General features: G+C 39.3%; 1 protein-coding gene across 1 annotated transcript; it reads left to right on the top strand.

The window, feature by feature from the left end:
* Positions 13543 to 16486, top strand: LOC109232682 (mitochondrial import inner membrane translocase subunit TIM44-2-like). The gene is made up of 5 exons (XM_019398433.1): positions 13543 to 13572; positions 13735 to 13799; positions 14917 to 15000; positions 15138 to 15213; positions 16076 to 16486. The coding sequence occupies exons 1-5, from the start codon at positions 13543 to 13545 to the stop codon at positions 16484 to 16486; spliced, it is 666 nt and encodes a 221-aa protein (XP_019253978.1).

Raw genomic sequence — 16744 nt, 5'->3', positions numbered from 1 at the left:
CCTTCCTACGTTATGTTTAATTAAAGACCTAACCAGTACTTGTAAGCCATGCTAAATAATTTGTTGCTTTGAATGAGGAGGCCTACTTGAGCCTTAACTGCTATGTGCTTCCCCATAATCTGCCTTATGTTGTTTTGTTTGTCGCTCTAGAATTTTATCCTTTTTGAACCATACAAAACCCACATCTCCCTTCCCTTTAGGACTAGTAGTCCCAAATGCCTCCGGGACTGATAGGATCAGGACGGGTACTAGCATGCAATAAGTAACGAAATCATTCCGCGTTTAATACCTAACTGGGTGGGGAAAGGGTAGATATGGATATGATGACCGGTGCGCTAATACCACGTGTAGCCTCTCATTCGAGGAGTGATTACCGGGTATTGCATTGATGTGATCCATATTATTTGTAACCCTAGGACCCCCTTCCCTTTATTTGTTTATTTTGTCACTTTTCAGAATTTTCAAACCGTTTTCTCAAAATTTGAGCCCTTTTCTGCTTTCTTCAAACTTTAACTTATTGCAAACTTTAATCCCTCATATTTGAGACCTTGTTTGCTTATATGTAACTTGTACTTAAAGTCACAATTATAACATTGTCGGGAATTACACTAGTGGATCTTGAGAGGTGCCTAACACCTTCCCCTCGAGATAATTTCTAGCGCTTACCCAAACTCTGGTTCTTCAAACCCAAACCCTTCTTAGTGTCCTAATGCACTTAATCATTAGGTGACACCTCTTCAAACTCCGAAACCCAAATTCCCAAAGGGAATAGAGTTGTCCGCCCAAATGTCGCAACCCCGATTTTGCCTTAAGAAAAAGGGGGCATCGACAGTACCACCAGCTCCCTTTTCAATATCACTTGTGGTAGGCGTACCACCCGCTCCCTTTTCAATATCACTTGTGGTAGGCGTACCACCCACTCTCTTTTCAATATCACTTGTGGTAGGCGTACCACCCGCTCCCTTTACTTCCAACATAGTATAATACCGGCAAGGGAACAATCAGAATAATAACTTCTCGGCAAGGGAACAATCAAAATAATAACTTCCTGGCAAGGGAAACAATAACAACAAGTCAAACATCCTGACAAGGGAGAGTCAGCTATAACCAGTCCTATTCAACTTCTACTTGGCACAACTAATACCAATATTCAGTCACAACTTTCATAGGATCAATCAAGGATACACAATTATCAATTTAAGACCCACGGTCATGCTCGACACCAACGCATGGATACTCGTCACCATGCCCATATGTCGTACTCAACACAAAATAAGTAGAAATTATGACTCAACTCCTAATCCCTCAGGCTAAGCTTAGACCGAACACTTACCTCGGTGCTTTGAACTCAACTCAAGCCTCAACTATAGCTTTACCCCGTGAATCCACCTCCAATTTGCTTGAATCTAGTAATAAATTACTTAATTATATTAATAAACACTAAATGAATCAACCCCAATGCATGGAAATGAGTTTTCCAAAGTTTTACCCAAAAAGTCCAAAATCTCCCCTCGGGCCCACGTGGTCAAAACCCGAGGTTTGAACCCAAACCCGGTTACCCATTCCCCCACGAACCCAATATATAATTTGTTTTGAAATCAGACCTCAAATTGAGGTCCAAATCCCCTATTTTAGAAAAACCTAGGTTCTACCCAAACCCCCCAATTTCTCCCATGAAAATCTTTGATTTTAAGTTGAAAAAATATTAAATGATGTTAATGATTGAAAGAAATGAGTAAAAATCAACTTACAATTGATTTGGAAGAAGGTTTGTTCTTGAAAATCGCCCAAAGGAGTTGTGTTTTGAAAATAGGGTGAAAAATGTCTTAAAATCGACGAAGTATGAAAAATGTAGGTTGTAGATGTGGGAAAAGCGAACTGGGGTTCGCAATTACGAACCCCGACCTGATATGGGAATTGCGAGAAAACGTTCACATTTGCGAACACTGCCCAAAATTCCGGACTTCGCATTTGCGAATACAGGGAACTCGCATTTGCGAAGAAAAACCTCGCACTTGCGAGAAGGACTGGCCTGGGCTTACTTTTCAATTGCGAAGGGCCACTCGCATTTGCGAGCCAGGATTCGTAAATGCGAAGTCTGCAGGCCTGCTATGCTCAGCAGCAATTTCTGCTACATTCTAAGTTCTAAATGCACTCGTGGCCTATCCAAAACTCACCCGACCCCTCGGGGCTCCAAACCGAACATACACACAACCTCAAAAACCTCTTACGGACTTATTCGTGCGATCAAATCGCTAATATAACATCATATACATCGAATTAAGCCTCAAAAACCATGATTTCTTCCAAATTTCATAAAACATCAAATTTTCCTTTTCAAGTCTGAAACACGTCAAACGACGTACGTTTTCAACCAAACTTTACAGAAAGTGCTTAAACCATTTATAAGACTTGTACCGGCGTCGGAACAAAAATACGGGCCCGATACCATCACTTTCTAATCAGATTTCATTTCCAATTTTCTTAAATATTTTCAGAAAATAATTTTAGTCAAAAATTCATTTCTCGGGATTGGGATCTCGGAATTTGATTCCGGGCATACTCCTGAGTCCCATATTTTCCTACGGAGCCTCTAGGACCGTCAAATTATGGGTTCGGGTCCGTTTACCCAAAATATTGACCGAAGTCAAATTTATTCATTTTAATATCAAAACTTAGCTTTTTTCACACAGATTTCACATTTAAGCTTTCCGTCTACGTGCCCGGAATGCGCACACAAATCGAGGTAACTATAAATGAGGTTTTCAAGGCCTCAGAAGCATAGAATGGATAAGAAAACAGGTGATGACCCTTTGGGTCGTCATTCCCGGGACCTCAACCAAAGGCACCAACACATCCTAAAATCTTATTAAAACTTGTTCCACTCACCAAAATACCTCAAACAACATCAAATCACTCAAAACTTAACGGATTCAAGCCTAAGTTTCTAAAATTTTCCCAAATACGCTTTTGATCAAAAACCCAACCAAACCACGTCCGAATGACCTAAAATTTTGCACACACATCCCAAATGACATAACGAACCTACTGTAACTCTCAGAATTCCATTCCGATCCCTAGATCAAAATCTCGCTTATCAACCGAAAATTGCCAAAATATCAACTTCGCCAATTCAAGCCTAATTCTACTCCGAACCTCCAAAACCAATTCCGATCACACTCCTAAGTCACAAATCACCTCCCAAAGCTAATCGAACCATCGGAACTCACATTCGACCTCTAACACATAAGTCAACATCCGATTGACTTTTCCAACTTAAGCCTTCTTAAAAGAGACTAAGTGTCTCAAACCTTACCAAAAATTATTCCGGACTCGATCCGATCAACCCAATACCACAAAACACGGATAACGAAGAATAAAGAAGCATAAATAGGGGAAACGGAGTGGTAACTCATGAGACGACTGGTCGGGTCGTCACATAAATAGTTTGGGTTTAATAGGTATAAAGTGGGATTTTCCCTTACCATTACTAGTTATTATATGAAAATGAATTATACGATCATTCGTGACTAACATATTCTAATGTTAGTTCGAGATCACTAGTTACTACTCCCTGCGATCCACTTTAATTAATTTGTTGAATGTTTTTACACATATTAAAGAATTCACTTTTTAGCATTAATTAACAGTAAAATTAACCATATTAACCTTAATTTATTTATTAAAAATATAACACATACTCCTAAGCTCTTTACTACAAGGCAACTTTAAAAAAAATAAGTTAATTAATTTTTTCTTGATATATAAAAAAATAAAATATTGTGGATAAAAAGAAAGTTAAAAATCAATTAAAGTGGACGATATGGAGTAATATATGTGGTCAATTAATATAATTAGAAAATCTCACTTTATATCCATTAATTCTAAACTATTTACCCTTTAATGACCATGCCCCAACTATTTACTACTCCTACCCATGGGGCCCAAACCATTTACCCGGTTATTTTCATTGTAACACCTAGCTAAGATGAGGCGCTCAACAGAAGAAAAAGTTCATCCTTGTGGTGAATTAAGGTCCGCTAAGAAAAAGTTTAGACACCTGTCACGACCCCAAACCCGGTCGTGATGGCGCCCAACAATATTGCTAGCCAAGCTAGACCACAATCGTTCCCAAATTAACCGTAAGCCTCAAACCGACAATCTGAAGAGATTATAATAGTTTTAGAATAATAATCCAATATTTATAATAGAATAATACTGAGAAAAATACGAATTCTGATAAAACGCTCCCAAAGACCTGGGGTCACGAGTCTAGAGCCTCTAAAACAATCTGAATAACAATATCTGAACGAAAATACTCAAGTCTGGAACGTATATATAAATAAAACTAAAATAGGAAGAGTAGTCAGGTCCTGCGAACGTCAAGCAGCTACCTTAACAACTCTGATAAGCTCTGGGAAAACAAAGACCGCTCAGCTAAGCCTCTGGTGTACCTGAATCTGCACACAAGGTGCAGGGAGTAGGGGTGAGTACTACCGACTCAGTGAGTAATAAGCATATAAAATGTCTGAAGATAAGAAATCCACGAAATGCCACAAAGCAAAGCTAAACCTAACAGTCCAATACCTTACTATGAACCAACAGCAAAACAACTTCAAATATAACAGTCAAGTAAAATGTAATGATGCAATGCAATGCACATGACCGCTACGACGCGTAGCCCGATCCATTTAACGTCGACGACGCTCACTGGGGGTGTGTACAGACTCCGGAGGGGCTCCTTCAGCCCAAAGCGCAATATAATCATACGATTCGCTGCGGCGTGCAGCCCGATCCATACTCAGTCCACAATATGCATATGAGTCACATAATAGATTCAATTAATTTTCCAATTTCTAATTTATTAAGAAGGATATACTTTAGATATTTAACTTTCAGGAAAAGTGACTTAGCGTTTCATAACAGTGATTAAACACAGGACTAAGATCAATGATTATACAAAGCATGCTATCACAATGACAATCATCCTCTAAGGATGCTACAGATCGGCACAAGGCCCCAAACACGGCAATAAGCCCAGATATATTCAATACAGGGTGCGTATCAGTCACCAATATAGAAACATTCTTGTTCGGGATGGACCAAGTCTCAATCCCCAGTCATAACTAACCCCGCACCTGCCATGGGGTGCGAGTCACGCCCTACAATAGCGTCACAATGTGATAAGCCGGGGTTTCAAACCCTCAGGCCATCATATACACCAACTACTCACCTCTAACCGGCCGTAGAATGGTCCGCAATGCCTTTTCCTTTCGTATCGACCTCCTCGCGCGTCGAATCTAGTCAAAATCACAATGAATACATAAATATGGGTTAAAGAAACATAACCCAATCAAAAATACTCGAAAAGTACTAAAATTCACGAAGTTGGTAAAACCCGAGCCCCGGGCCCACTTCTCGAAAAATTCTGAAAATCACACCAACGGATCCCTCATCTCGCCACGAGTCCGTGCATATAAAGTTTACCAAAATCGGAGCTCGTTTGACTCTCCAAAGTCCATTTTTACATCACAGCTTTCCCAGCCCTAGCCTGACCCATTTTTGATGAATTTTCTACAATTTACATGTAATTTCTACCATAAATTCGAATATTTAGGCCAAGGAACTTACCTCCAAGTGATTCTCAGTCAAAACCCTCGAATTTCCTTGTTCAAAGCTCTTAAGAACGTCAACAATGGAGGAAAAATATGAAAGGATCGCGGATGAAATATTATTTTAAAACCCTTCTGTCGCCCAGCAATTTTCGCTTCTGCGGTCCCGCTTTCGGTTATGCGGGACCGCTTCTGCGGCCACATTTCCGCTTAATCGGTTTTCACTTAGAAGCCCGGACTTCGCTTATGCGACGCGAAGTCCGCTTCTGCGGTTCCTTCAAAACCGCTTCTGCGGCACCTTGTCCGCTTATGCGGACCCGCTGGTGCGAGCCACCTTCCGCATCTGCGGAATTTTCCCTAGCCGGCCACGACCGCTTCTGCGACCACGTACCCGCTTCTGTGGTACCGCTTCTGCGGTCCATTTTCGCAGAAGCGGAAACACCAGATGATAGAAAAATCTGACCTGCAATTACACCTCAAAACTCTCGTTTAACCACCCGAATTCACCCCGAGGCCCTTGGGACCTCAACCAAATGCACATATATGTTCTATTACTTCATTCAAACTTGCTCGTAACATAAAAACACTATCATAAACACCAAAATCATCGAATTACCACGGATTTAAGCCTAAGTTAAACTAAAACTTCCGAAACTTGCATTTGATCTAAAACCCGACCTAAACACCTCCGAATGATCTGAAACTTTGCACGCATATCCAAAATCACCTAACGGAGCTACTGCAACTCTCGGAATTCCATTCCGACCCTCGGATCAAAATCTCACCTACCATCCGGAATTCGCCAAAATCCAACCTTAGTCAATTCAAGCCTAATTCTACACCGGAACTCCAAATTCAATTCCGATTGCGCTCCTAAGTCACAAATCATCTCCCAAAACTAGTCGAATCATCGAAAATCCATTCCGAGCCTTCTAACTCATAAGTCAACATTCGGTTGACTTTTCCAAACTAACCTTCTCATAAAGAGACTTATTGTCTCATTTCCAACCGAACTCTATCCGAATTACTTCAAATTCTCCAAACACATATAATGAAATATATAGAAGCATAAAACAGGGAAAACAGGGCGGTAACTCCCGTAACGACGGGTCGGGTCGTTACAACACCATTAACGAGGAAGAAGCTTATCCATTAACCATTTCATCTTCTATGAAAAAAAGAGAGATACCATAAAAGTTCTCTCTCCACATAATGTTTGTGGCATTGCCACCGCCTGTAATAAGTGTTAGTGCTAGTAGCAAGTAGGATAATAAACTAGGAGCTATTTTCCTACTAAACAAGCAAGAATTTATTTATTTATTCTTCTTTTTTCCAATTAAATTTTTCCTTGTTGTGAGATCCACCTGTAACGACCTGACCGGTCGTTTTTCCTTTTAGAACCCTATTCCCCTAAATAAAGCCTTCCGTACTTGCTTTAACTAATCTATGACTTGTGGGGGCGATTGGTTCGGGAATTGGAAGGGTTTCGAGTAAAAATATGCCCATTTGCTTCTTTGAAATTTCTTTAAAAGACCAAGTTTGACTTCGGTTAACATTTTGGGAAAACGGACCCGGATTCATGATTTGACAATTTCTGAGGGTCCGTGAAAAAATATGGGACCTGGGCGTATGTCCGAAATTGAATTCTGAGGTCCCTAGACTGAGTAATGAATTTTTATCTAAAATTGTTTAATTGAAGTTTTAAGGAATTAAAGAAACTAAGTAATCATTGATTTCCTAAGTATCGGGCTCAGATTTTGGTTCCGGAGCTTGGTACAGGTCCGTAATGTTGTTTAAGACTTGCCCGTAAATTTTTGTATCAATCCGAGAAGTTTAAAAGCATTTTGACCCGTTAGAAGAGAATTAAGAACTTGAAGATTCAATAGTTTGATTCATTTGGTTTTAGGGAGTGATTCTAAGATTTATCATTGTTTTAGGATTCCGAGGGATCGAGTAGGTCCGCCTCGTGATTTCAGACTTGTCGGTATGTTCGGGCGGGGCTCGGGAGCCCCGAGCGCCAAACGAGCGAGGTTCGAGCGAAGTAGGAAAACTTAGGAAGGCTGAAGTTGTTGCTTCTGTCATAACCGCATCTGCGGTTCTTGGACCGCATATGCGGCCACCTATCGCAAAAGAGGAAAGGGCCAGGACTAGGGGAAATTGCAAAAGCGGCCCGGAGACCGCAGAAGCGGTCCCGCTTAAGCGGCCCCCAGACCGCAGAATCGGTCCAACTCCCCAGGCCCAATACTATAGAAGCGGCTGGACATCCGCATAAGCGGACCCACAGAAGCGGGCACCTACGGCAGAAGCAGTCCAGGCATCTTGGGACTTGCCCGTAAAATTTTGTGTCAATCTGAGAAGTTTAAGGGCGTTTTGACCCGTTAGAAGATAATTAAGAACTTGAAGATTCAATAGTTTGATTCATTTGGTTTTAGGGAGTGATTCTAAGATTTAGCATTTTTTTTGTGAATTCCGAGGGTTCTAGTAAGTCCGCCTCCTGATTTCAGACTTGTCGATATGTTCGGGCGGGGCTCGGGAGCCCCGAGCGCCAAACGAGCGAGGTTCGAGAGAAGTAGGAAAACTTAGGAAGGCCGAAGTTGCTGCTTCTGTCATAACCGCATCTGCGGTTCTTGGACCGCAGAAGCGGTACCGCAAATGCGACCACCTATTACAAAAGAGGAAAGGGCTAGGCCTAGGGGAAACCGCAAAAGCAGGCCCGTTTCTGCAGAAGCGGTCGTGTTCCACAGAAGCGGAAATCGCTGGGGGGCAGTGACTGCATTTAATCTGAACTCAAGTCATTTACTCCATACACTACTCCATACTTGGGCGATTTATGTGGTTCCAAAGAGAGGGTTTTAACATATTATTGCAAGGTAAGTAATCTCCCTCTATTATGAGTTAAATTACATGAACATTAGGTATATTAAACACTAAAATTTAGTCAAAATCAAGGGTTAGAGCTAGACCTAGGGTTTTAGCAAAACTAAGCTTTAAGCATGGAATTTGTAATGAAATGGGCTAGAAATCATATATTATTGATCCTTAGATTGTAGAGAACAATTTCCTTCGAAAAGTATCGGAATCCGGGCGCGTGGGCCTGGGTCGGAATTTAGGAAACTTGTGAAAAGAATTGGGAAATGGCTTAAATAGCTAGAATTCGATCTTGTAAACTTATATTGACTAGTTCTTACTTCGTTTAACTAGTTTGTGATCGTTCGGCTCCGAATTGAGGGTTTGGGCTTGTTCTTGATATTGGAAGTGCGCTTCAAAGCGAGGTGAGTCTCTTTTCTAACCTTGTAAGAGGGAATTGTCCCCATAGGATTAATACTTGAGTAATTGTCCTCAAACTTTTAAATTATCCGAATCAGTAATTGTGACTCAAATATTAATTCAACAAACCAAATTCATTTGGGTGGTGAAAATAAGATTTTTAACAAACTTAAATATGTGGGTTTAAGTTTCGAATTTGATATTGTGAGAAATTAGGAGTAGGTGTTATTTAGACTTGTTAGAAATAGTAGAAGGAGGTTGTATATAAAACTTGAAGTCATTTAATGGAGATTTGGACTGGTATTGAACAAGAATTGCAATTGAAAATGGTGGAAGAAGTTTGTCTACAGACGTTTGTATAAAGGTGTATAAAAGTGTATAATAGTGTATAAGGTGTGTCTCTACACTCATATATAATATTATACAATATTATACATAATTATATAAAAAACTGACTTCGTCTTCTTCGTTGCGTTTTTTCTGAAATTTAACTCAAATCTTGCTCAAATCTACTCCAAATCACTTCAAATTTAAATTTTGAACTACTTTTGATATTTTCAGTCAATTAGAACAATACCCAATCCAAACAACTAACAAATTCAAAAAAACCCATTTTCAAAAGCAAAGCTTTGAATGGTCTTCAATGGGGACTTCTACTCTTTAATTTTCTTTCATTTCAAGCAAGTGACACACAAGAGGAGAAGCAGAAAATACACGGCCCTTTGAAGCATATGTAGAGATGTGAGAAGAAGAGAGAGTCAAAGCATTAGTTGTGAGAACAAAGAATTAACTCCATAGCTTTTAAAAGCAATGGTTATAAAAACACAGATTTTGAATTTGCAAGTGCTTTCAAAATATGTACAATGTGGGCTAGGTGGGGTAAAACTTAAAAATATGGGCTATTTTTTGTTATGGTGTGACGTCATGTGTATTTTCTTGTAATTCTTTTATTAGTTTATGGGTAGAAAAAGAAATGGGTAGACAAAGATAAATAATTTTGTTTTTGTGGATAATTGTGTCAAAACCCCTAATATAATATCATTAACTACTTAATTTTTTACCATAACCTATTGGGCCGATATGTTATAATGGTTATCCAACTGTGACGACTCGGCCAGTTGTCTCATGAGTTACCACACTGTTTCCCCCATATTTGCTTCTTTATGCTTCGTTATCCATGTTTCATGTGATCAAGTTGATTAGTTTGCGTTCGGAGGGGATTTGGTAAGAAATGAGACACTTAGTCTCTTTTAAGAGGGCTTAAGTTGGAAAAGTCAACCAGATGTTGACTTATGTGTTAGAGAGTTCGGATGTGAGTTCCGATGGTTCGGTTAGCTTCGGAAGATGATTTGTGACTTAGGAGCATTATCGGAATTGGTTTTGGAGGTCCGGAATAGAATTAAGCTTGAATTGGCGAAGTTGATATTTTGGCGAACTCCGGTTGATAGGTGAGATTTTGATCCGAGGGTCGGAATGAAATTCTGAGAGTTGCTGTAGCTTCATTTTGTAATTTGGGATGTGTTTGCAAAATTTCAAGTCATTCGGACATCGTTTGGTCGGGTTTTTGATCGAAAGTGTATTTTAGAAGTTTTTGGAAACTTAGGCTTGAATTCGATGAGTTTTGGGTAATTTGATGTTGTTTGAGGTATTTTGATGATTGGAACATGTTTGAATGATGTTATGAATTATGTTGGCATGTTTGGTCGGGGTCCCATGAGGCTAGGATAAGTTTTGGAAGAGTTTTTGGAAGATTTTTGCCGTTTTGAGCATAAACATGTGATGATCCAAAGGTCCATTTTTAGTTCTAGAGATCGAAATTTGATTTCGAGAGTTCCAAAATTTTAATAATGAATTATAGGAGTGATCTGGAAAGTTTGGGCTAATTTCATCAAGTCGTGATTGGATTTTTGACGCGAAATATGAGTTAATTATTTAACGAGTAAAATGGGTATTGCACTGAGCAAATGAACTCCAAATTGTGTTTCGATTGAAGGAATAGGTTCGTATTATTATTTGTGACTCAAAGGAACAAGAATCGCCGAATTCCGAGTTCGTATGATGGAGTTATTGCATTTTTAGTGAAATAAAAAGCTGTTGCAATTTTCTGGGCACTTGCTGATTACCTCTTCTGCGATGAACAGTACCGCAGAAGCGATGAACAGTGAATTTCCGCTTCTGCGGTGAACAGTACCGCATAAGCGAAAATTCTGGACAGTGTATATTTTGGACAGTCCGAGATTTTTTCTCATTTTTGGAGCTATGGAGCTCAGATTGAAGCGAATTTTGAAGCGATTTTCACCATATGGATTGGGGTAAGTGTTCTATATCCAAAAGTGATTATATTTAATGATTCCATGGTTATTTTCATCAAGTATTAGTGAATCAAACGGAAGAAATTGGAGAAAATTTTTAAACCTTTCAAAAACGAAAATTCTAGATTTGGAGGCCAAATTGTTGTTGGATTTTGGTAAAATTTTATGGTTGGACTCGTGGTTGGATGGGGTTTCATATTTTGTAACTTTTGCTGGGTTCCGAGATGTGGGCCCCACGGGCAAATTTTGGGCGTAATTTTGGATTTTTGATGGAAAATATAGAATTTCATATGGAATAAATTTCTATAATTTTTATTAACTGAATTGAATCGTTATGGATAGATTTGAGGCATTCGGAGGTCGATTTGAGGGGCAAAGGCGTCGCGGGTTAAAGAAATAGCCGGTTCGAGGTGAGTAATGATTGTAAATGATATCATGAGGGTTTGAAACCCCGGATTGCCCGTCATAGTGCTATATTGAGGTGACTTGCATGCCGGATAGCAAGCGTGGGGTAGAGCACCGTTGGAGGATTGTGACTTGGTCCGCCCCGATTGATGATTTTACAGCATATTTGACTGAAATTTAATTGATATTATCATGTTTTAGGCTGATTGCCATATTTGTGCTTCGTGCAAATTATTTGGACCCTTCAGGGATTTTTATCACTGTTTTCTCACTACTTTGATATATTACTTGAACTCAGTCCCATTGGTTATACTGTTTTACAAGCTCAGCCGCTTTAATTGAATTTTTGAGACTTAAATGATATTTTCACTGTTGTTTGAGCTGAGCACTTCTATTTTACTGATGCCCGAGGGGCTTGTGATGAGTTTTGGACAGAGTGAGGCTGAGGGCCATATGTGAGGAGGCTTTCAGGCCTTATGAGTGATGTGAGAAGGCTTTTAGGCCTTGAGTGTGATGTGAGGAGGCTTTCAGGCCTTGAGTGTGATGTGAGGAGGCTTTCAGGCCTTGAGTGTGATGTGAGAAGGCTTTAAGGACTTGAGTCTTATGTGAGAAGGCTTTCAGGCCTTATGTTGATATAACGCTTGGCCGTAAGGGGCCCCTCCGGAGTCTGCACACCCCCAGTGAGCGCGGGTACCCATATGATCTGATAGTTAGCCCGAGGGGCTGATACTATGCTGAGTGATTGATACTGAACCCGAGGGGATGATACTGTTTTGAGAGTGTTCTGAGAGTGAGCCCGAGGGACTGGTACTGTCCTGAGATATTGCCCGAGGGGCGAGCCTTTATGTGCTCATCTTGCATACTTACTTGTCTTTTACTTGTTATACTATGGTATTTGTGCTCGAGGGGCGGATTTCGGTGCTTATCGGCACCAATTGTTTTCAAATTTATTTCGCAACTGTTGAAAAGACTATTTTCAAAAGAGGTTTAAACCGAGCCAAAATATCTCTAAAGATTTCACAGCTTCACCGTTTTCTTAAAGGATTATACTCTGCTTCTATACAGCATGTTGGTTGCTTTACGTGATTTCTTACTGCTCAGTTGTTATTTACCCTTATTACTCGTTGAGTTGGAGTACTCACTTTACTCCCTGCACCTCGTGTGCAGATGCAGGTAATTATTCACCCGGTAGCGGGTGTTTGCTGCTTGGAGGCAGAGCTATAGGAGTTTAGCGAGGTGACTGCCAGCGTTCGTAGCACCGTTTCTTCCTATGTTGTTCATAATACTTGTTCTGTGTATTTCTAGACTTGGTAAATGTAATTAAACTCTTAAAGATGCTCGTGACTTGTGACACCCCGGTTTGGGCTGTGGTTGGGTTGTACTTCCGCTGAGTAATCTTATTAAATCATCTATAAAGTTGTTCATTCCTGTTTATCAAATTTTAAAAAGGCAAATTTGGGTTGGTTGGCTGGCCTTGTCTTCACGAGAGGCGCCATGACGACTGGAGCGGGGTTTGGGTCATGACACCAACCCAACAGCTAACTTCAACCCGACTCGTTTATTTAAGTAAATCAATTGACTCGATTAATATGTTTTATTTGGCCAATATTCTTCAAAGTAAAAAAAGTATTTTCTTTTTTAAAGTTAAAATATTTGATCAAGCTTTATTTTTATTCTTTTAAATAGAAGTAATTTTTGAGAAGTACAAAAAGAAGTTTCTCCTCAAAAATATTTTTCTTGAGAAGCACTTTCGTAAAATTATATTTAAAAGTACTTTTAAAAAACATAATTAATCACTAATTGATGCTGAAAAATTATTTTAAAATTAATTTGACAAAAGTAAACTCGCTGATTTGTCGAAACAGGATCTATAAAATTACATTTTAACCCTAAACGAAGATCTTTGACATTCTTATTATTCTTTTAGGAAGAAGAAAAAGGTTCCAATGGCTAGCAGAAAGGTCGTACGAGATTGGGTAATCTCAAAAAAACCTTCTTTATGACGAATAAAGCTCCACCACAACATGCTCGTTCTTGTGGGGTTGTTGAATTTGTGCTTTAATGGCTTTTTGCTTATTCTTTTTGTATTTTTGTGTTTGCATGCAAAGGTGGTGAACTTTATTGGAGCAGAGAGATAGGTGAGTATTCGTCCTTATTGTGTATTTAATGAATTCTCCAAACAGGTTAGAGGCGAAGTCTACAGGTAATTTTTCTATATAGTGGCTGTTTTCTTGCAAATTAATTCTGATAATTACTTGTTTTTGTCCCATTTTTGGGTTATCAGTGTCGGGTTGGATGTGTCTAGCTCAAAGCAGTGTCGTCAAAGGCGCGCTTAAGCTTAAGCGAGGCTCAAAACACGTTGAGCGCTTCAACTCGCTTTGTGGGTGCTTTAGTGTGACAACAAAGCTCTAACTCATATTTTCCTTACCAACAAGTGTAATCCTGAAAAGGCGACCTTAACAATTGATATTTCACTTTATCAAGAATTTTTTTCCAATTTCTTTATCTATATACTTGTTATTCACGCTTATAATGATTAATCTTGGACTACTAAGCATATTTTTACATTTTTTTTTATCGTAGCGCCTTATTTTATTAAAACCCACGCTTTATTTACGCTTTGCTCTTAAAGCTCCAACAGACCTCAGAGCTTTTTTGCGCTTTTCGCCTTCAATAACACTGGCTCAAAGTCTCGTAAATTGAGGAGTTGCTATTTTTTATTTTGTTGCATAAATCAGATACTATCACTTTATTAATTAACCTGTTTGGCCAAGTCCCCAAAATTTTCTTATCAGGAAAAAGTGCTCTGGTGAAAGTATGTTGGACCTGTAACTGTTGTTTGAGAAGTGCTTTTGTTAGTATTAATAAAAAAAGTTGCCCAGAAAAAGTGTTTTAAAGCGTCAAATTACAGAAAAAAGACATGTGCATGTCACTTTGGAATAAGTAATAGTGTTTAAAAAGAACCTGTTTTAGTTAGTTTTTTAATTAAAAATCTTCATAATAATGAGTCGTTAACATGTTATCCACATAGAAAATGAATTTATAAAACTTTCAACATAGTAGCAGTAAGCGAAGATGAGAATTACTTTGAAAGGATTAAAGAGATAGAGTGATAAGATCTTTGACAATGCAGTATCAGCATAATTGATTCAGAGCATTTCATTTTTTTTCTCCTATGTATACTATAAAGTTTAGCAATAATTCAACTACTTCTCAATCTTACTAGTAATTATTAATGTGTTTGTGTCGCCCTTCCCATCTACACACTCTGGGGCTTTGTTAGTGCGATTGGGTTTATTCATCAATTCTTATGGCTGCAGAAATCAAGAATTCCAACAGTCTATCAAGCAACTGAAGGAGAAAGCTGAGAAGTTGAAAGGGGTGAAAGAAGATTTTAAAACAAGGTGCTTTATAGATATCCTGTTAACATAATTTTAAGGCGTTTTAAACCATTTCCTTAAGGGGCCGAGACATACTGTTGTATGTCAAGGCTGGTAGAACTTCCAATGGGGACCCTGAAATGGTGAACCGCCTAATGCAGAATGAAGCAGACAACTGGGACGCTTTACAAACACGTGGATGGTATTTGGACGGAGACTGAAGCTACGACAAAAAAGGTATTAGTGCAACCTCACTCGGTTGCTCTGGTGCTAGTCTAATATTTGATTACTGAATGAGATTATCATGATGTGCAATGTATCTTCAAGGTATCAAGATGGTGTGCCGAGCTAACTTTTGTTAATTGTTTTTCTAGTCTTTGCCCTTTTTTTGTTGATAAAATAATGAAAAAATAAGGGAGATCCGGAGGATGCAATTAGTACAAAGTGAAGGGAGCTAAGGAAGTCGAGGAATGAAATATTTACAAACTTTAAATTGCAGCAACCAGTTAGATTAAGTAGACATTCAGCTTTATGGAGTGTAAACACTTTCAGCACCTTTTCCTGAGTCAAGGGTCTATTGGAAACAGCCTCTCTACCTATTAGGTAGGGGTAAGGTCTACAGATTACCCTCCCTAGACCCCACCTGGTGGAACATACTGGGTTTGTTGTTGTTGTAAACACTTTCAGCACCTCATATAACACTGCTTTGCTGTGGAGTTTTATCCTGTTAATATTCCGTTTAATTGTATCTTCGTCTTGTGTGGTTTCTGAGTTCTTTTCATAGAATTAAAATAAAGATATTGATCTTTCAATCTTCAGATCCTAAAATTTCCTTCAAACTTGTTATGTTCTAGTCACCGCCTTTTGAGTTATTGCAATTTGTCTTTTGAGCCGAGGGTCTCATGGATACAACCTCTCTACCCCCTCTGGGGTAGGGGTAAGGTCTGCGTACACTCTACCCTCCCCATACCCCACTGGTGGGATTTTACTGGGTTGCTGTTATTGTTTATGCCAATGTGGAGGAAAAAAATATCTGTTATGAAAGAGGAGGTTGGTGAACTCTTTAAGGAGGTGACAATTGACTCTGATTCCTATTTAGGTCAAAGATAGCTTTGGAGTGGGGAAGCAAGAAGTTCGAGGATCAATCGGTTACTCAAACACTTCTAGTTCAAATGCCAATGGGAGTAGTGAGTCTGCATCTGCAAAAAATCAACAGGAACAACAATCTGGTTCCAGTGATAGTGCGGAAACAGTTTTTACCAAGGTTAAATCTGCTGCTTCATCGAAAGTCTCACCGTTCTTTCAGAAAATAAAAGAAGCAAAGCCTGTTGACTTTGCAAATAGGGGCTACGACATCATATTGGACGAGTTGAAAGGTACTCCTCCTGGTACAAGAAAGCACCCAGAGTATTCTGCGCCCATACAAGAAACTTCATCAAACTTTGAGAGGAGCACAAGAACTGATGTTGTCTTACCATCAAAGCTTCTTCCCCATGTGTTTATTTTATAGTTGTTAAACTCTTGTCTACTTTGCTGTTCATGTTCAGTAGTTAAAATTATATGTGTTTCTTTCTTTGTGTCTTGCTTCTATTATGAATCCCCATACCACATTCCCCTATGTGTGCTGAGTTAAAGTTCATGGCCTGGCAGTATCCAAATTGCTGCCCATGTTTGAACCTAACATTCAATAGGTCCTATCTCCCAATTAAAGGTGACAGGCTGGTCAGGGGTGTGCCGGCATCCCAATTGCTGGGCATGACCACCAGCC

This window comes from Nicotiana attenuata, chromosome 9 (genome assembly GCF_001879085.1).
Source record: "Nicotiana attenuata strain UT chromosome 9, NIATTr2, whole genome shotgun sequence".
Lineage (NCBI taxonomy): Eukaryota > Viridiplantae > Streptophyta > Magnoliopsida > Solanales > Solanaceae > Nicotiana > Nicotiana attenuata.
This window is presented reverse-complemented; position numbering and strand designations above follow the sequence as displayed.

Excerpts from the sequence above, each read along its gene's own strand:
- LOC109232682 (XM_019398433.1), top strand. The coding sequence starts at position 13,543 with ATGGCTAGCAGAAAGGTCGTACGAGATTGG. Across the intron at positions 13,573-13,734 it reads GAAAGGTCGTACGAGATTGG|GTGAGTATTCGTCCTTATTG; the intron begins GTAATCTCAAAA and ends GCAGAGAGATAG. Across the intron at positions 13,800-14,916 it reads GTTAGAGGCGAAGTCTACAG|AAATCAAGAATTCCAACAGT; the intron begins GTAATTTTTCTA and ends TTATGGCTGCAG.